This window comes from Furipterus horrens, unplaced genomic scaffold (genome assembly GCF_987537825.1).
Source record: "Furipterus horrens unplaced genomic scaffold, mFurHor1.1.pri manual_scaffold_2, whole genome shotgun sequence".
Taxonomy (NCBI): Eukaryota; Metazoa; Chordata; class Mammalia; order Chiroptera; family Furipteridae; genus Furipterus; species Furipterus horrens.
In genome coordinates, this window is record NW_028327172.1 from 214,221,031 (window position 1) to 214,238,892 (window position 17,862).

Consider the following 17,862-nt stretch of genomic DNA (forward strand, 5'->3'; position numbering starts at 1 on the left):
CATAACCACGCAAGGAGCTGGGCTGAAAACAGGAGGAGCAGGGTCCTTAAAGGGCTCTGTCCTCAGACGGGTCCTTGTACTTCGCGCGGAAGCAAGCCACTGCTCCTGGGAAATGAGTGATTTTGCAATTTTTAATCATTCTCCACATGAACGCCCCTCTGCATTCTTGGACTTCTGCCACCAGCCTGCATCTGGCTGTCACAGCTAGTCAGAGGGAAGGTGGCCCAGGGCTCGCTCCTGCTTGGCCTCCCCCAGTCCCGAGCCTCGGGTGCCTCATGGGACTGCAACGTGCCAGGTGTGCCTGACGTTAAGGAGGCCCAGCCTGCGACAGCACCTCTGCATCTTCTGGAAAGTGAGACGCGGCCCATCTCCCCCCAATCTGCCTGTGAGCAGCATCACGGACAACAGCCAGAAAGGCGTGGTTGCCCAATGCCAGGGATGCCAGAAAGGAAGGCAGCAGCTAAGAAAACCAGGGAGTCTGTGTGTTCCCTGGCAGATCTGGGGACACCCAAGTGCCAGACCCCTCAGACCTGCGTGGGGAGAGGCAGAAATGGAGGAATTCAGTCTTACACTCATCTTAGGTAAGTTGAAGCTCTAACGCCTGACTCGAATATCATTGGATCAGTTTCTGGATCCATGGAGCTCCAACAGTGTGTTCGAGCGCAGGTCAGGCAGGCAGCTGCCAAAGCCAAAGGACAGTCCCTGAGCAAGGACCCGAGGATGGCCGTGTGTCGTGCTCTGCAGCCAGACCCACTGGGGCAACAGCAGCCTCCAGCTGCCGTTTCCAGCCACGAGACCCTTGCAGGAGTCTGCCCAGCTGGGTCATCCGCTAGCCTTGCTCCTCCATCCTCGGAGCTCCAGGGAGCCAGAGGCCACCTCCTCCAGCCCCACCGCGCAGACGCTCTGCTGACGTGACTGAGCAGCCAGCCCCGTTTCTGCCCTGTGCTGCCGGCAAGTTCTACCCCTGAGAGCGTTGGGTAGTGGCTGGCAGGGATGACTGACATGAGGACCCTATCACAGTTTAAGTGGTCGTTTTAATTTTGCCAGATTTTGCCTTGCATGCCTTACAGTAAAACTGACACAACATCAAATCAACACAAATCCTGAGAAACTAAGGTGCTTGTTCATCAGTGTGGAGTGGCTCTGCACCCCGCACTGTGCACAGGGGCAGAGGAGCCCCAGAGCGGGAGCACGTCCTGGCCTGGCCTCCGGGGCCGCAGCGGGCTCTGCTTCTGTGATCTAGGTCAGGATTCCCTTTACCACTTCCCAGAATGTCTAAAGCTTCTGACGACAGAAACAGCAGTGAGCACCACCGCTCAAGTACAAGGTGCCGTGTCCCTGACACAGTGAGTTCATTCACTCCCTCCGCAAGGGGGGCCTTTACCCCACTGTCCAGATGAAACCAGTGAGATTCAGAGGTTAACTCTGAAGGGATGCAGCCAGGGCCTGACCCCAGGCCCGATTCCGAGGCCTGTCCTCCCTCATCCAGACAGTGCCACTGCAGCCCACCCACCACTCCCAGCAGCACGTCCCAAATCAGAAGTGACCACAGTGCGCAGCTCAGCCAGCAAGCCCAGAGGCGCAGCTGGCCCCGCAGGCTCACCCCAACCCGAGGCGGAGACAGCACTGTGCTTCTGCCCCGCCCCCTGCTCACCCCCCTCTTACAGCCCTTGGCCGCGTCCCGTTCCTGCTGCCTCCTGCAGGGTGAGTGCTGACCACAAGGTGGCACTGTGTAAAGGGGCGATGCCACTTTTAAGGGACTTGTGGGCCAAACCTATTCAGGTACCAGCCGCGGCACAGCACGGCTCTCGGCACGGTAAGCCAGCACCTGAACAGCGTTTCTGAAAGCATTTCAATCCAGCCAGAACCCTGGAACCGCCGTGCAGCTCAACACAGGGCTCAGCCCGTGAGCTGTCCTCCCAACCTGGTCACAGGCCACACCCAGGCCTCGCGGCTGCCAGACCGTCTTTGGAGGAAGAGAGACTGGGTGGGCCAGTGAGGATACACTGTCCGGCAAAACCTCCTATAAGAGCAGCGCTTCTGGCCAGGGAAGGGTCTTCACACACAAGACGGCTGTGAGCACCGTTCCTGGAGGAACCACACTCACATGCAGAGTTTAACTGCACTAACCCACAAATAACCTCCAACGGAAAAGATATAGTTACAACAAGTAATTTTTAGTCTGGCCAAAGGAGGAGGTATTTTTTGACTTGTGATATTTAAACATGCTTTCTACATAGGAGTATGTAAAATTATTTTCACCATCACAAATTCAGAATTTTGGACAATATAGTTTATTTTCTCATAAAAGTTCTACCAAAAATATATTCTTCTTAACTTAAAAGTACAGGGTTACGTAAGCAAAATCTGAGTTGTTATCATTCATTACGTGTTTTACAAACAGCAGTGAAAGGAAGAAATCAACAGAACAGACTCTATAAACATAAAAATGTTCACTTCGAAAGCTTAACCTTGTCCTTTAGTAACCTGAAGGCGGGGTTCTTGCCGATTTTCTTATTGAAGATGGCCAGGAGCTCCTCCTCAGATCTGTGATGTTCACTGGTCACAGCATAGTACTGAGCTAAAACCTTCACAAAGAAAACCACTGTCAAACAAGGGTTGCTGTCCTGAGAATTTACTACCCTGTTCTCCATTTAATCCAGAAGCAGGGCAACGTTAAGAAATTTTAAAAAAACAGGGGCCAGTTACACAGGGGTTCTGCTTGTGAAAATCCACGTAGAAGCGGCCCATATGCGCACACCTGGCTGCATGTGGACCATATGTCAACAAAAAGTTAAAAAACAGAGAAGAAACCATTGCTCTGGGAAAATCAACAGCTAGCAAACTATCTGGAACAATTTCAAAGTAACACACGCACTGCTCCAGCTGAAGAGTAATGGGATTCGGCCCTGTTCCCCCCCCCCACCGGCCCAGAGGGATCACTGGGGCAACGTGGAGGTCCCTGAGATACGCACACGCAAATTTAAAGTATTTTAGATATTTTTTTTTAATCATACATTTTAAGATAAGGAACCGATTCTCCCCAGCTTATGTACCCCGGTTCACGGACCATACCTTTTTTCGTAGCTTTTTGATTGCTATTTCGTTGTCTGGGGCCTGCTTCAGAATTGCTTTAATAGTTCCCTTCCAGTTGAATTTACCTGCAATACAAAGAATAACATGCAAAACCTTTCTTTCTGCTGTACTACCAGAAGGGTAAGGAAATGCTTTCTGCAATAGCTCTTTGCTACCCGGGAAATGAGCCAATCCTGAATGGGCGAGGTGCCGTAATGCTGGGTCACAGGCCCCTGCCCTGCCCAATCACAGTGGCCTAGAAGCACCGGCTACCCTTCGCCATCCTTGTTCCCTGAGTGAGCAGGTTAACTAAGTGTCATAAATACCATCACCATTACCAATTCCTGTAAAAAGACAGAGTTGCACTGAATGAGTTCAGCAAGATTCAGCACCCACTAAGCTCACAGGGCAAAGCACAGCAAAGAAGACAAATAAGCAGCCACAAACGTTACTGTACATGGACTAAAGGACTCGTTCTACAACTTCATGTGAATCTACAATGCCCTCACAACAAATAATTTTTTAAAAGCCTCATATGTATAGTAAGTTGGAGGGCGGGTTCCAAGCTGGGAGATCTAACCCAATCTGGGCCGTGACTGAACTTCCATTCGTAAAGCCTCAGTTCCCATCTGAGTCCTTGCGTCTCTTCTTAACCGGCAGGACCCCAGGGGGTGCTTCAGGCCTAGGGCACAGGAGCAGCTTTGTGGAGGAGGCAGCATTTAGCAGGAACCTTAAAGGCCAGGGGTCGGATTCTGACAAGTACGCATTCTAGCTGAGGAAGAGGAGAGGCCATGGAGTTCCAAGCAAGGAGACACGAGGGACGGACCCAGAGATAAGAAGAACAGCCAGGTCCCAGAAAGCAGTGTGGGGGACTGTTCTGTGTGGCTTCAAGAATTGTAACCCAAAAGCTGCTAGCCGGGATCCTGCTGCGGACCTCGTCAGACTCGACTGGAACACTGGGAAGGCAGAGGCAGACGGGACCGAAGGCCACTCAGAGGGTTCCCATGGGACTGGACTTGAAGAATGCATACTATGCGTCAGAGCGGGCTCTGCTTTTCTTATCTTAGTTATCTACAAACCATCTGCAGGAAGGAATGTATGAAGCCGTGCACCTGACGTCAGCATGGTGTCGGGATGGTCAGCAGACCCTGACACGGACCGGTCGCTGTGTTCTCTGTATTGCCATCTGTAATCAGTGACTGTCAGCTGTAACCCAAGTGTCTGAAAGCTTACTGATGACTCCTAAGTTTTGACCTTGTATCTCCCGAATCCCCTCCTCAATAAAAGGGACCAGGAGAAAGTGTCCCACGCTCTTCTCCACTAGAGAGGTTTGCCACCTCTCCTCCCTCCAGACAAAATCCAGTGTCCTGGGTAAATTTGTTTTCTCTGCTGTGATCCTGAAACCTCTGTGGGACAGGGAGTTCTCAACCAAGCCAGGGCGTTAGAGGCAGACAGCCTTAAAGCAGTGCTGGGTTTATTTTCAATTCCAAAGATGATAATTATTCCCAATCCAGCCTGCTTTCCCCTTTATCCTTAAAGCAAGACAGAAACACTGTTAAGAGCGACTCACACATTCTCATCAATTACTTTGGAGTCACACTGGAGAGAATGTATTTTGCTTTCAAATTCTTCCACATGCCTCTGGAGGGCATGACCTGCCAGGTCCTGGTTCACCTCCTCCTCCCCCAACCTAAAGAGGACGGAACTTTCCAAATGATGGAAGTGATACTTTTCTTTGGTTTAATCCTCACTGGAGAGGAAGGGAGAGAGAGAGAGAGAGATTGATGTGACAGAGAAACACTGATCAGCTGCCTCCCAATGCACCCTGACTGGCGATCGAGCCTGTAACCCAGGCACGTGCCCTGACCAGGAATTGAACCCACAACTGTTTGGTGGACAGGATGGTGCTCCACCCAGCTGACCCGCCCGGCCAGAGCTGGAAGGGACTGATACCTTTTGCAGGAGTAGCTTCGTGGTTTTCTGGTTTTCCGCCCTCAGAATGTCCTGGGAACTTTATCTTTTTCTTAGAATCTGCTTCAACTAAACAGAGATTTTTAAAAAGATTTTTGCATCCATGACATCAGCGACACTTCCACCCATCACTGTGCTCATTTCCCAAGCAACCCAGCACGTGGGGTCTCTCCTCGGGTCGGAGGGGGAAACCGGGAGCTGAGAGGGGAGGCCACGTGCCTGGACCAGGCCCAGGTGGGCCTGACCCCAGAGCTTATGCTCTTTGGCTCCAAGTGCAAGGTCTAACAGGCCTTCAGTGTCCCAAGTTCATCGCGTTAAAACACGGTTCTAACAAGGCCCGCAGCATGAGCACCCACCTTCGGAGAGCTTCCGCTTGCGCTTCCTGGCACCGGCCTCGGCCCCCCGCTTGTCCGCGGCCCCGTCCGCAGCGCGCCCCTCCGCTGGCCGGCCCTCGCTCTTCTTCCTCCGGCGCCGCTTCCCTGCGGCGCTGGGGGCGCCGCCGCCTCCGGCCTCCTGCTCGGCCTCCGGCCTCATCTTGTGCTTTTTAGGCTTCCGGCTGTTTGAGCTCTCTTGGTGGTTTTCTAATTTTAGCTCCTTCTTTTCTTTTTTCCTGTTCTTCTGCCGCTCTTCCTTCCGTTCTCTCTTGTTTTTCTTCACCGCTGCTCGTCCTTCCGCAGTGTCGTTTGCTTGGGAAGGTGCCACCGCGGTGGAGACTTCTGCAGGTGGCTTTGCCACTTGGTTGAGTGGTTCCTTATTATTAAGCAAAACCAAGAAACACGTTAAGTACTCATTCCAGACACACCTGCTCACTCACCGCATGCATCTACCGAACACACTGTCGCAGGGCGAAATGTCTTTACTGCTCACCGTCTCGGGGCCGTGACGGCCCCCGTTAGAGCACAGCGGTCCAGACCCAAACTGAGAAGACCTGCCCCAGCCCGGAGCCCTCTCTGCATTTAACAGGCATTTTCGTTCCCACTGGAAAAGTGAGGAACCCTAAACCACTTCAGCCAGACCGTTAACTTCGGCTCGCTATTCACCCTTCTTTTCAATGAAAGGCGAGCACTCATGAGTCGCAGAAACTAGAAGATTTATGTATCCGCAGACCTGGGTTCAAGTTCTGGCTGTCAATTACTAGCCGGGTGAGTCAGGGCAAGTTATTTGTCTGCCCCAAAGCGGCCTCCTCCCCTGTAAATGAAGGTGGTCATCTCCTTCTCATGGAGTTGCTGCACAAATAAAATGAGAAAAGAAATGTCACGAGCTCAGTGCAGGGGACGCTCAGGCACCAGGCCCGTACGTGAAGGGCCTGTAAATGACCAGGTACCAGACAGAGGCGTAATCGAATGGCCCTCAGATTAGGTGGCCCCCTGAGAGGACGTCAGGGACAGCGCGACACTCGGGTGGTGGGAGCAGAATCACAGACACCAAGCCACCGCGTGCACTGGCTGAGAATCGCGCCCACTGACGGCACGCACTCCCTCATGCAAACCCGCACGCGGCTCCTGTTTTTACAAATGCCCCCGGCCAGCCCGTCCCAATGCCTGCTGGGCCCCAACTCGAATGTGCTGGGAATCTCTGCGCCGACCCTGCTCACGAGCGGGTGCGGAGCCTCCTGCTGGACCGCTGTGAGCCCGGGGCGGGGGACACAGCAGCAGCTCCGGGAAATTCCTGGGCTTATGGGACAGCAGTCCTCACCCAAGTTGCCCTCCGATGACTAGGTCATAAGAAGGGAGCCCCTGCCCCCAAGGTGGACCGGCTTTAACTCAGTACAAGAACACTACGAAGTCACGCCTCGCCTGCCATCCGAGCTCAACCTTGGCAGATATTTAGGAAATGAATGTTAAACTAAGCTGTTGAGTTTCCTCCGCAGCAGTTCAGGGAAATAAAGTAGTCCAGGCCCACGGAGGGAGGGGCAGAGGACGAGTTCAGACCTGGACCCAGGCGGCAGAAGGGGGCAAAGCAGCTTCCCGTCTAGCCTACCATCTTGTTCATACTGTGTGTCGATTATCCTAACCACTGAGGGCCACAGGCCTCAGCCCACTGCCCACCCTGTTCGGACCGGGGCCCCAGCTGGCACCTTGCCTCCACTTCAAACCCACGGGAGGGAAGGAAGAGGGAGGGAGGCAGGGACACACTTCTACCCCACCCAGCACCCACTCAACAGTGAGCGGCCAATCCAGCCCCCACCTACTTCCCACTGGACCCCGGCTCCCCTCGCTGAGGCCCGTCGGCACCACCTTCGCTGGCCCTTACCCAGCGGCACACCCTCCTCTGCCCTCTGCCCCGCTGCCTTCCAGTGCATCCAGTGCTCATCACGGCCTGGTGTGACAGCACAGACCCCTCACGTGGCTGCCCGTCCCCCCACCAGGACACAGCTGCAGGAGGGCGGGCCCTGGCTGACGATGCCCGGGCCCAGTGCCCAGGTGCGCGCTGTGCCGGGTGTAGGAAGTGTCACGGGGGAGCAGAGAAAGCCGCCCACCCGATACCCAGCAGAGTGGAGGGAGGGCCAAAGCCACAACCGTGAGCGAACAGGGGCTCAGGGCCCTTCGCTCTGCACACACGCTGGGCTGGGCTGCGCAGTTCACGGGGCAAACAGAGGCAAAGCAACGACAGGCTCAGGGTTGGCCCCAAGCCACTTCCTAATTATTTGGTTCTTAAAATGTTCACAGCTTCAAAAGGGAAGTTGGAAAGAACTTTATTTTAAAACTCTGTAGTTTGTCATTTCAAATCGTTGATTCTTAGTAAAAACAATGGAAATAACCTTTCAAAAACAGGTGCCCCCTAAAGGCCAACTGAATGATCGGTTATAATGTTTCGAACGCCCACTTTGTATATTCTGAGATAAATGCTAGGTATGCTGCCAAGATCTTTTCATTTTTATCCCAATTTGCTGACTAAACTATTCTCCTACATAAAGCAAAGTACCTCCTAACAACGTGACCAAAATAAAAGCCCAGCCAGACCCATGGGTTTTTTAAACTACTAATGATGTAAGTGTTCGAATGGGATGTAAGATCCAAATAGGAAGAGAGTGTAGCTGAATTAATGTGAAAAAAGATCGACTTCACAATGTAACCAGCAATGTGGCCGCAGGCTACCACACCAGAGCTCTCTGCACATGCAGCACGTCTGGGAACCCTTACACACTCGGGACCACCCGACGGACGGGCAGGTGACTGAACTCATTCTGTGGGCTTCTCCCTCCACCAGAAGGACAGAGACGCGTGTCGAGCGCCGACTGAAAGCTGGGCACCAGGTGGAAAACCTTTGCAGTCTCATCTGGTTTAAAACTACAGCACGTACCCTCTCCCCTTACCTAGAAGGCCACCCAGTCACTCTGTCCCCACCCTGTTTATTTTCCTTCACGGCACTGTCACCACGTGAGATGTTTCATAGTTGTGTTCACGTCCTGACACAGATCAGGCGCTCAGTAAGCTATGAATGAACGAACAAAGGAACGAGTGTCTCTGACGACCCCCTTTTTAAAGAAAAGGACACTGAGGCCCTGAGAAGTTAGTCCACGTGCCCAAGGTCAGACATTTGGCAGAGAGCAGGGACTCGGTCCGGGTCTGTCAGACACCCAAGGCTCCTGTTCTTTCCAGCATGCCCCGCTGCCTGATTTCTGAGCGAATCATCCCACGTTAGCTGCACCCATTATCAAATGTCAGGATTAAGGACCTTTCTGTGTACAATAGGGAACTCTTCTCTGCAAGGCACTCAGTTTATTCCTTCCCATAAATGAAGGCCCAAAGACGCGTTCTGCAAAAGAAAGCTGCCTTGACCTCCAAAAATAACACATTGCCATTGCATTATTACTAATCACTTTGCCACACTACAAATCTAAAATTATATCTGACTTACACTTCCGGAAGCTTCAGAAAAGATATTCCACACCTGGTCCAGAATCGATTCATCATGAACTTTTAAACTGTTCTTCATCCAATTCTATAAAGAACAAGAAGGAAAAAATAAAAAAACATTTATCCCATTTGACAGGTACCCAAGCTGTCACCAATGGGCCAATAGCCCTTCAGTCAGGAAGCTCATATAAAATACATACCTGAAATTTTGCCCTTTTCCTGGGAATGTTGTCAAAACCACTAACTTGCTCTAAAAGTTCTCTCACTCTGGGGCTGACATTGGGTCTTTTTATTAATTCATTAATTTTCTGGAAAAGAAAGAAAGATAAAACTAAAGCAATAAACTGACACATGACTTTCTTTTAGCCATGGCTACAGAATTCACATTTCAAGTTCAGATTTTGTATTAATGTCTGTGCTTACAAATTCCACATGTTAGTACTGGAAGTCCTAGCCAGAGCAATCAGGTGAGAAAAAGAAATAAAGAGCATTCAAATCAGACAGAAGAAAAATTATCTCTGTTCATAGCTATCATGATCTTTCTTATGTGCAGAACACCCTAAAGATCCCACAAAAAGAACCTTTAGACCCAATAAACAAATTCAGCAGAGTCGCAGAATTGATACTCAAAAATCAAGCAGCCTTTCTACAAGCTAACAATCTGAAAAAGAAATGAAGAAAATAAATCCATTTACAATAGCATGAACTTAGGTATAAACTTAACCAAGGAGTTTATGCAAGATTTATCTACTTAAAACTACAGAACATTGCTGAAAAAAAAGAAGACACAGCTCGAGCTGGTGTGGCTCAGTGGATTGAGTGCTGGCCTGCAAACCAAAGGGTCACAGGTTCAATCCCGAGTCAGGGCACAGGTCTGGGTTGTGGGCCAGGTGGGCACACGGGAAGCAGCTACACGTGATGTTTCTCTCCTGCTCTTTCTCCCTTCCTTCCCCTCTCTCTAAAAATAAACTAAAAAAAAAAAAAAAATTTTTTTTTAAAAAGACACAAATAGAAATGTTCATGGATTAGAAGACTTATTAAGATGTCAATACCACCCAAGTGATTTGATCTACAGATTCAAACACAATCCCTGTCAACATCCAAATAACTTTTTTCCTTTTTTTGCAGAAATAGAAGACTCCACTAATTTTCACATGGGAATCTGAAGGAACACCAAATGGCCAAGACAACCTTGAAAAAGAAGAACAAAGCTGGGGGTCTCACACTCTGATTTCACAGCTTATCACACAAAGCTGGAGTAATCAAAACAGTATGGAACTGGCCCAAAGACAGATGCACAGACCAGTGGGACAGAGCCCGGAAATACACCCTTGCCAGTGTGGTCACATGGGTCTTGACAAGGGTGTCAACATCATTCAACGGGGAAAGGACAGCAAATGGTGAACGTACTTAACTGGAGACTTAAAAACGGTCAAAATGATAAGCTTTGTATCGTGTATAATTCACCAGTTTTTAAGAACTGGAAGAAAACTAAAAAATGTGAACAAACGAAGTAATCAGAAGAATGAGGCAAAATGAATACTACAAAATACAGGCAAAAAGGACTAGGAAATAAATTGAGGACCAAGATGAAAGCATTAACACGTAATAAATAAATTTGAAAACAGCAAGAACAAAATAGAAATGAAAATTAAAGTCATGTCCTAGAGAAAATGCTTATGGCAATCACAGTGCAGGCAGAAAAAAGGGTCATCGTTGTTACGGTTAGGGAAATGACAGGGTCCAGAAAAGAGGGTCCCCAGTGAGTCCTTCTCTGTAAAGGGCCCAACAGAAAAGATTTGAGGCTCTGCAGAGCACCCAGTTTCTGTCAGTATTAGGAAGTTCACACGGAGGAAGTAACTACTGTTCATTTGGTTTCTAGGAAAATACAGAATTTCCCCATAGATGACATTTCTCTTTTCATTCTCCCCTCTTCCTGCCATCTGTCCTCTAAACGGTGAGCAACGTTCTGGAAGTCACACCTCCCAATGACTCAGGGATCTCGTTGCTTTGTCATTCTTATTGTGCATAGTATCATTTTATTTAAGTAAAAAATTCCTCATATTTATGTAAAGGTCTTTATTTTGCTCAGTTCTGATGACCAACAGACATGACAGATTGATCTGAGTTATAAAAGCTTCACAGCAAAGAGAAAGCTACTGAGACTTCTACAATATTTTTGCAAGAAATCCGTAGAACATACGGATTCAAGACAAAACGACACAGCCATTACTGACGGAGAAATAAAGGACTCCTCCGCACGGCGCGGTGGCCCAGCTCTGACCTAGCCTGAGACCCGTGGTCCCTGGCTCCGGTCTGCGTGGACCACGCGCTGCTTCCTGCGGGAGGCCCTACCTGCAGCCACGCCTGCTGTTTGAGGTCGCCTTTGTGCGTCTTCCCTTCGTAGCCTTTGCCGCCGTACTTCTGATCCTCACTCACGCACTTCACGTGGCCTTTATAGTCGTCCCCCCTGCGCAGGGACAAAGGGCCGCCATCAGGCTGGCATGCCGACGGGAGGCTGCCTCGTGCCCGCCCAGCCTTGCCTCGCACCCGCCCACTGCTCACAACCTGCTGCTCACCCACATCTCGCTTCCTCCAGACGGGCCGCTCCAGAGCCCACCCCCAACTTCCCACCCATTCTTATAGCCAAATGCCCTAAACCTAATTGATAAGCAGTGTTTGTTTATAGTCATAAATGACCACACAATGGATTTTAAAAATTCCCCGCGAGGTGGCTTTATCTCGTTACCAGAATCTCTCGGGTTTCCTGCTAACACAGCAGGCAATCAGTAATTAGTTGGAGAAGTTAACAACAGGTGTAAAGTGCTGGTACCAGAACTGATGCAGTGTTACACAGCAATATACCTCCACAAAAACAATAAGAAATTAAACCAAGAAGCCCCGAGGGGTAACATGCAGCAGGGCGACTGCAGGAAATAACACCTGCCGCTCCCCCGCAGGCGGCCCAGGGACGAGAGCTTCCCAGTCCTCACCGCAAGAGCAGACGCCCGTGACTGTGCACAGGGACGGGTGCTAACTAGACTCATGGTGAGCATTTCTGCAATATATACAGATACAAACCCATCTCTTCAGTGGGCTCAGCTCTCCGGACCCCTGACGCCTTTCTCGGCGGTCCCCGCCCGGGGTCTGGGGATGGTGGTAATGGGGGGGACCACAGGGGCCGCTGACGGTCAGGTGCCCCGGTCGTCGCAGTCCCCCTTCCTTCCGCCTTGTATTTAAGTCGCCTGCACGGGCAAGCAGTCCTGTAAACCACTTTCAGTTCTGTTCATCACTTCTTTCCTCGAATGCGCCTCTGTTTTCTGGCCGGAATCTACATGGATCGTCTGGAACTTACCAGAAATCTTTTCCGCAGTCAATGCAAGAAAGGCACTCGCAGTTCCTGCACACGGCCACGTGCTTTTCCACCTGTACTTTCTTCACTGACTCACCACACGCGTTGCACGTAAAAAATACCATCTCTGGTGAAATGATTTAATATTCTCTATCCAAGAGAGACTGGAAGTCTTGTCCTAAAAAAACATTTTTTAAAAAGGAAAAAGAGATTATCATCATTGTAATCTGACACTTTCATTCCCAATAGACAACCATACAGCTAACTTTTCAACCGTACCGTCACATGAAGACAAGTGCAAACAACAGACTCGCAGCTGACCAGCAATCTGCATACGACTCCACCGCCATGTAAGCACAATGATCGCCAACAATGAGGCTAATGTCTAACATTTGTTGAGGGCCTGCTTACCATGTCCTGGGCCCTCTAAGAGCTTTACACATGTTAGCGTTAATCCTCCCAGCAACCCTCTGAGGGAGGCTACTGACCACAACCTACATGAGGTACTGAGCACAGAGAGGTTAAGTCACTTGCCCAAGGTCACACAGTAGCAGGACCAGGATTTAAACTTGGCAGGCCGGCTCTACAGATGAACAGTTTGGGGGGCATTAAGTGAAATACCTTGCCTTTTCTACTGACTTTCTCCCTACCCCACGTCCAATCTGTCTCTCACCCTTAGGCGTGCACTGCAAACTATTTCAGGTCCCCCAATATTGGTACAATACGAGCGTAACAAGGGGGGAACTGAGGGAGCTTTAGGAAGCAGAGAAGAGTCCTATGAACATTCCCATGAGCACAAGACATCCATGTAGCATTACTATGTATCCTCAGTGTTAACACACGAGCATGTGCCCGCAGGCTTAGCAGACAGGGAGGGAGGAGGTGAGGGGCCTCCTGCACGTGGCTCTGGTCGGGTCAGTAAAGCCAGGGGCCACTGCAGCTGTGCTAACCGCTGGGTGCCGAGTCGCTGGAACACACGCACGGAACCCCGAGTCCCCGGCCTGTGTCAACGTTACATTGCACACATACATAACCACCATCAAAAACTCATGGAGCTGCTACTGTGCTGAAAAAAACAAACACACACAAGTTTCTCTCAAGTGGGACAGAAGTCACAGTAACTTCCCACGCTTGTGTAACATTTTAACCGCTAGAGTCTGAAGGAGGCCTGTTGTTCTATAGGACGAATGAGTGTCACAGCAGAGCTGCCGAGAGCTGTCCCCCCAGCACCTGCTTGCCCGCTGTGAACACGACGGTGAGGACCTAGCACCCCGGTGCAGGGCACTGCGGGGGGCGGCTTCCTCCCCAGACCCGCACAAACAAGCCCCGCCCACTGCTGGCCAACGCCCACGCCGGAGCGGCTCCCTCCTCCGCTGGCCCCGCGCCAGGTCACCGCTGGGGAGGTCACGCCCAAGCAGAGACCAGGGCTGCTCCTGCCCACGCAGCCCTGGGCGGGAATGTACGTCCGGCTCAACGCCAGGGCTTCCAAGGCCCAGCTGAGCTCTCGTGGGGGCCTCTGGCTCTCCCACCGCTGGGCAGGACCTTGCCTGAGGCCATGCACAAACGCAGGCCCCAGCCGGGCTCCCCCCGCGGCCGCCATCAGGGCAGAGGCGCGAGGAGGGCCGTGGTCAGCTACAGCCTTGCACGAACCCGCAGGAAAGCAACACGACCGCTTGTTCTGGGGTGTGCAGCGGCCTCACCGTCTCCTCCTGTGGTTACGGTGATGGTGTGTGACGTGGTCGCGAGTCCCGGGGAGCTGGCATCACGGGGGCTAGGACCCAGCTCCCGCCAAGCTGAGCACTCGTACACAGAAGGATGCTCAGCTAACAACAGGCAATGAGGACCGTGGCCGCCCGCCTCTCAGGGAGAAGAACAGAGGCGGGAACAAGAGCCAGCGCCACGCTCCCCAATAAACCGCCAGTAGGGCATGCACCTCGGTGAGAACGAGAGCAAACCATTCACCCATCACCAAGAAGCAGGTGCCCGCTGTACACATGAGGCAGAAGCTGCCACGGAGCCCCATCTGCTGGAAACGTGTGAGTCCTTCCATAACGAAACTCGACAGCGCTGAGATCCCACTGGGGCCTCGGCTTGTCGTGGCAGGTCTGGAATTAAGGGCCTGGGAAGGTCAGGGAGAGACAAAACGAATGGGCTGAAGCAAGCCAGTGCTGGTGACAAAAACAATGCTGGGAACACCTGTGCCATGCATGTCACCCTCGGGGGAGGAGCCACACAGAGTGCGAACATCAATTCAGGAGGGACGGGAACTGGTCCACGCCCACAGGAAAAGCACCCCCAGCCCTTTCATTTGGTCTTGTGCAGCAATCACATTCAGGAGGTGGTTTGTCCCCTTTCACAGGCAGGAGGGGCGCTCGCACAGCAGGCCGGGGCTCAGCCCCGGTACCTTCCCGGGGTTTCCACAGCCCGCACTGCGTTCCGCCCTGACGGGAAGCGGGGACATGGGGGTGCCGCTTGCTAATGAGACCAATATGGCCTGTAAGGAGCTATCAGAGCCCAGAGGGCATCCCGGCACCAGCGGAGGGTGGCTTGATCGGGCCTCAGACCTGACCTAGCCCCTTGGGGACACGCCTGTCATTTACGCAGGAAACGTGTGTGTGTGTGTGTGTCTGTCTGTCTGTCTGGGGGTGGGCCGCAAGGAACAGCGAGCTGAAAACCGTCCTGACTGCGCAGCAGACAGGTGTCCCAAGTCCTCATGCAGGCTTAACAATCTCAAATGCGACAAACGTACAAAAATACACCATGTGAAGTCCGTCCCTCCAACTGAAGACAGCGAGCACTGCCTAAAACAAAAGATTAAATGTATTAAAATCTCACGAGACTAAACGTGAAGGAAACGGAAATAGTCGGACTTAGCAATGACGTGCTTGGCACATCTGCAACACGTCTGCTTTGGAGAGGAGGACAGCTGCAAACAAGCTGCCTGAACCTGCAGGACACCGTCTGCTGGGCTCCGGTGTCACAGCGCCCAGTCCCCAGTGTGAATGACGGCGTTCTTTGCGGGGCTGGCCCCACAGGAGAGCCCCATTTCCCCCCTGGCTCCTCGCTCTCTGCCCGAGGCTGGGTCCCCACGGGCCGCAGAGCTTCTGCGCGCCCTTCCTCCCGGAGCCGTGGGCGTGTAATACAGGACGGCAAGCAGAAAGCACTGTTTCCGGGCTGGCTGAGAGCACACGTGGGGCCCGGTCCCAGGTAAGTCACCGTAATCCAGCCCAGCAGACACTGACTGGGAACCATACACCCCGGTGCCCTCCCCCAAAGTAAGCCGGCCCTCTGTGTGAGCGTCCGGCTGTCTCTTCGTCGGTCTGGTCAGTTTACTGAGTTCTTGCCACACACCATCACCCGAGAAAAGGTGATGAGTGACACAACACGACCCACTCAGGATCACAACTGCACCAGCACCTCCAAAGGGGCATGAGCACACCAGCAACTGCACTCGGTGAGGCCAAGCACTCTGCGTGCAGGCGCACTGCGTGGCTGGCAGCCTGGCGGAGTGCCGGAGGCCCCTCCCCATCTTCACTTGTCCTGTCCTTGGCCATTACGTGGCATCTGGGATCTTGAGACCCTCATCCAAAACAATCCAAAGGTTCTACAAGTGACCTTCTGTTTTAAAACAGGAGGACTCAAGTCTTTACTTCTAAGGCCAGCCCACACTGCGCAAAACCACGCGTGTCACGCTGGAGGGTGTCGGTTATTGGAAAGCGATGCTGAGTTGCGGCGCAGAGACAGCACCAGCCAGGGCCGGGGACTGCGAGGAACTTGGCGAGATGGGAGCCATGTTCTGCGGAACTGGGCCTGGACGGAGGGCCTGAGGATCGAGCTGCAGCCACACCTGCCAATCACAAACTAAATGACCTCAAGGTACCCTAACGTGAAGCTGTCTACCTGCGAAGTGGCCTAATACCTGCCTTAGGGCCTTGTGCAGAAAGTTAAATAAGACACCATCCGGCCCTGCCCAGTGGGAGAACCTCCTGTGTCCTGCTGGTTTGCACGTCGTTGCTAGGACACCCGGTCCCCACCTAACCGCGTGCTTCTCTCAATGTGACCTTCGGTCCACCCACCCGTCTTCACAAGTTCGCACCAGCCTCCCCTCCCCACAGGTGCTCCCCCACCGCCATGTTCCCTGATGACATGGCCTCGGGCTTAGTTCTGGGACTGGGATTGGGAGTGACTTTCCTTACCTTCCTCCCTCTACGTCTTTATGTTACTTTTTCACAAAAACAACACTCGCTACTTCTACGACACTCGCTCACACACACACACACACACACGCGGACCTACACGCCAGCACCGCCGCTGCCAGCAGAAGAGCCCATCCCACGGGCCAGGCTGGCAACCCCGGCCCAGCCCCCACGGAGCACTCTGACCGCAAGCTGGTCACTGTCCCCGCTCGCCTGTGGAACAGGGGCCAGGCCACCCGGACCAGCCCTGAGCCCCTTCCAGGGTCGAGTTCCAAGAAAGCAGGGGTACCGTGCAGGGAGCACCTCCGTCCACCATCCCCCCTAAACCCAGGAGGGTGGGGGCCCCGAGGCCTCCGTGTGCCCTCCTGCCGGGCCCCTGCCCTGCGCGCTGCACAAACGCCCTCCGCGGCAGGACACCTGCCTCCCCTCCGCAGATAAGCAAACCGAGGCTGGGAGACCCGGCCCCACGCCCTGTCCGCGCCGCGACAGCAGCCCCGTTGTAAAGGGCACCCCGCGCGGGGCAGCAGCCCTCCGGAGGCCGACCACCGCCAGGCTCTAGGCCAGAGGCCGGGGGATGCGGGCGCCGTGCGGACCAGTCCCAGGCGGGGCCCCTCTGCAGGAAAGCCGGCCCCGCGAGCGCACCCCGCCTCCCTCTGCCCGTCCCCTCGGAGGCAGGAGCCGCAGAAGACCCCGACATTGACCGAGCGCCTCCTATGCGCCGAGCCCCGTCCCGGGCGGTTAACACGTCTGGGCTCCCGGCACCCCCGCGACAGTCCCAAGTCAGGCTCCGTGTCACTCCCGCTGGGCAGGCGGGGAAGCGGAGGCACAGAGCGGGGGCAGTGGTCGCACGTCCGGCCGGTGGCGAGCGTGGACTCACGCGTGTGAGCGCGGCCCGAGCGCCCAAGCCTCGGAGAAGACAAGAGCCCCGTCCGCAGCACGCCGCCCGGCGGCGGCCCACCGTCCCGCCCCGCCCGGGGCAGCGGGTTTCCCACGCAGGAGCCTTTCCGTTGGGAAACCGGGGAGAAATGGTCGTTCTAAGTTCAGGGCCCCGTCCGCCCCCCCGGCGCACACACAGCCCTGGACGGACTTCTTCCGGCGTGCGTGCGAGGCAGCGGTCGTGGACATGCGGGCACCGGCCGCGCCGCCCCGCTCCTCACGCGGAGCCCAGCCTCCTAGGTCGGCCCTCGGAGCCGCTGCCCCTCACCTCTCGGCCGGCGGCCGCCAACGGCTGAAACCGGCCGCGGGGAGCACGTGGAGTCGCCGCGGCCGCCCGCCCGGCGGAGCCGTCACCCGTCCGCCCAGCTTCGCGGCGCAGAATTCGTTTCTGAGCCGCGCGCGCGCAGGCGCAGCGCGGTCGCCGGAAGTGACGTAGCGGAAGCCGGGGGGCGGGCCCGGCCAGCCGAGGGGG

The 17,862-nt window shown here is 53.8% G+C and overlaps 1 protein-coding gene across 2 annotated transcripts; it reads right to left on the minus strand.

Annotated features, from left to right (window-relative positions):
- Positions 1 to 2,275: 2,275 nt before the first annotated feature.
- LYAR (Ly1 antibody reactive) lies at positions 2,276 to 17,788 on the minus strand. Of its 2 annotated transcripts, XM_090267082.1 has the most exons (10): positions 17,659 to 17,788; positions 14,848 to 15,059; positions 12,262 to 12,436; positions 11,262 to 11,376; positions 9,107 to 9,214; positions 8,908 to 8,991; positions 5,403 to 5,796; positions 5,029 to 5,115; positions 3,076 to 3,161; positions 2,276 to 2,588 (listed from the first exon to the last, which is right to left on the minus strand). In XM_090267082.1, the coding sequence occupies exons 3-10, from the start codon at positions 12,381 to 12,383 to the stop codon at positions 2,454 to 2,456; spliced, it is 1,131 nt and encodes a 376-aa protein (XP_090123208.1). In that variant the 5' UTR covers positions 12,384 to 12,436; positions 14,848 to 15,059; positions 17,659 to 17,788; the 3' UTR covers positions 2,276 to 2,453. The 2 variants fall into 2 exon arrangements, with proteins under 2 accessions (XP_090123208.1, XP_090123207.1); XM_090267081.1 differs by lacking the exon at positions 14,848 to 15,059.
- Between the last annotated feature and the right edge of the window lie 74 nt (positions 17,789 to 17,862).

Bases quoted from the DNA above. Each gene is read 5' to 3' on its own strand.
- LYAR (XM_090267081.1), bottom strand. From the start codon at position 12,383: ATGGTATTTTTTACGTGCAACGCGTGTGGTGAGTCAGTGAAGAAAGTA. The intron at 8,992-9,106 runs GTATGTATTTTA...TGTTCTTTATAG, and splicing joins GGAAAAGGGCAAAATTTCAG to AATTGGATGAAGAACAGTTT. The intron at 5,116-5,402 runs GTGGGTGCTCAT...ATCTCTGTTTAG, and splicing joins CAAGCGGAAGCTCTCCGAAG to TTGAAGCAGATTCTAAGAAA.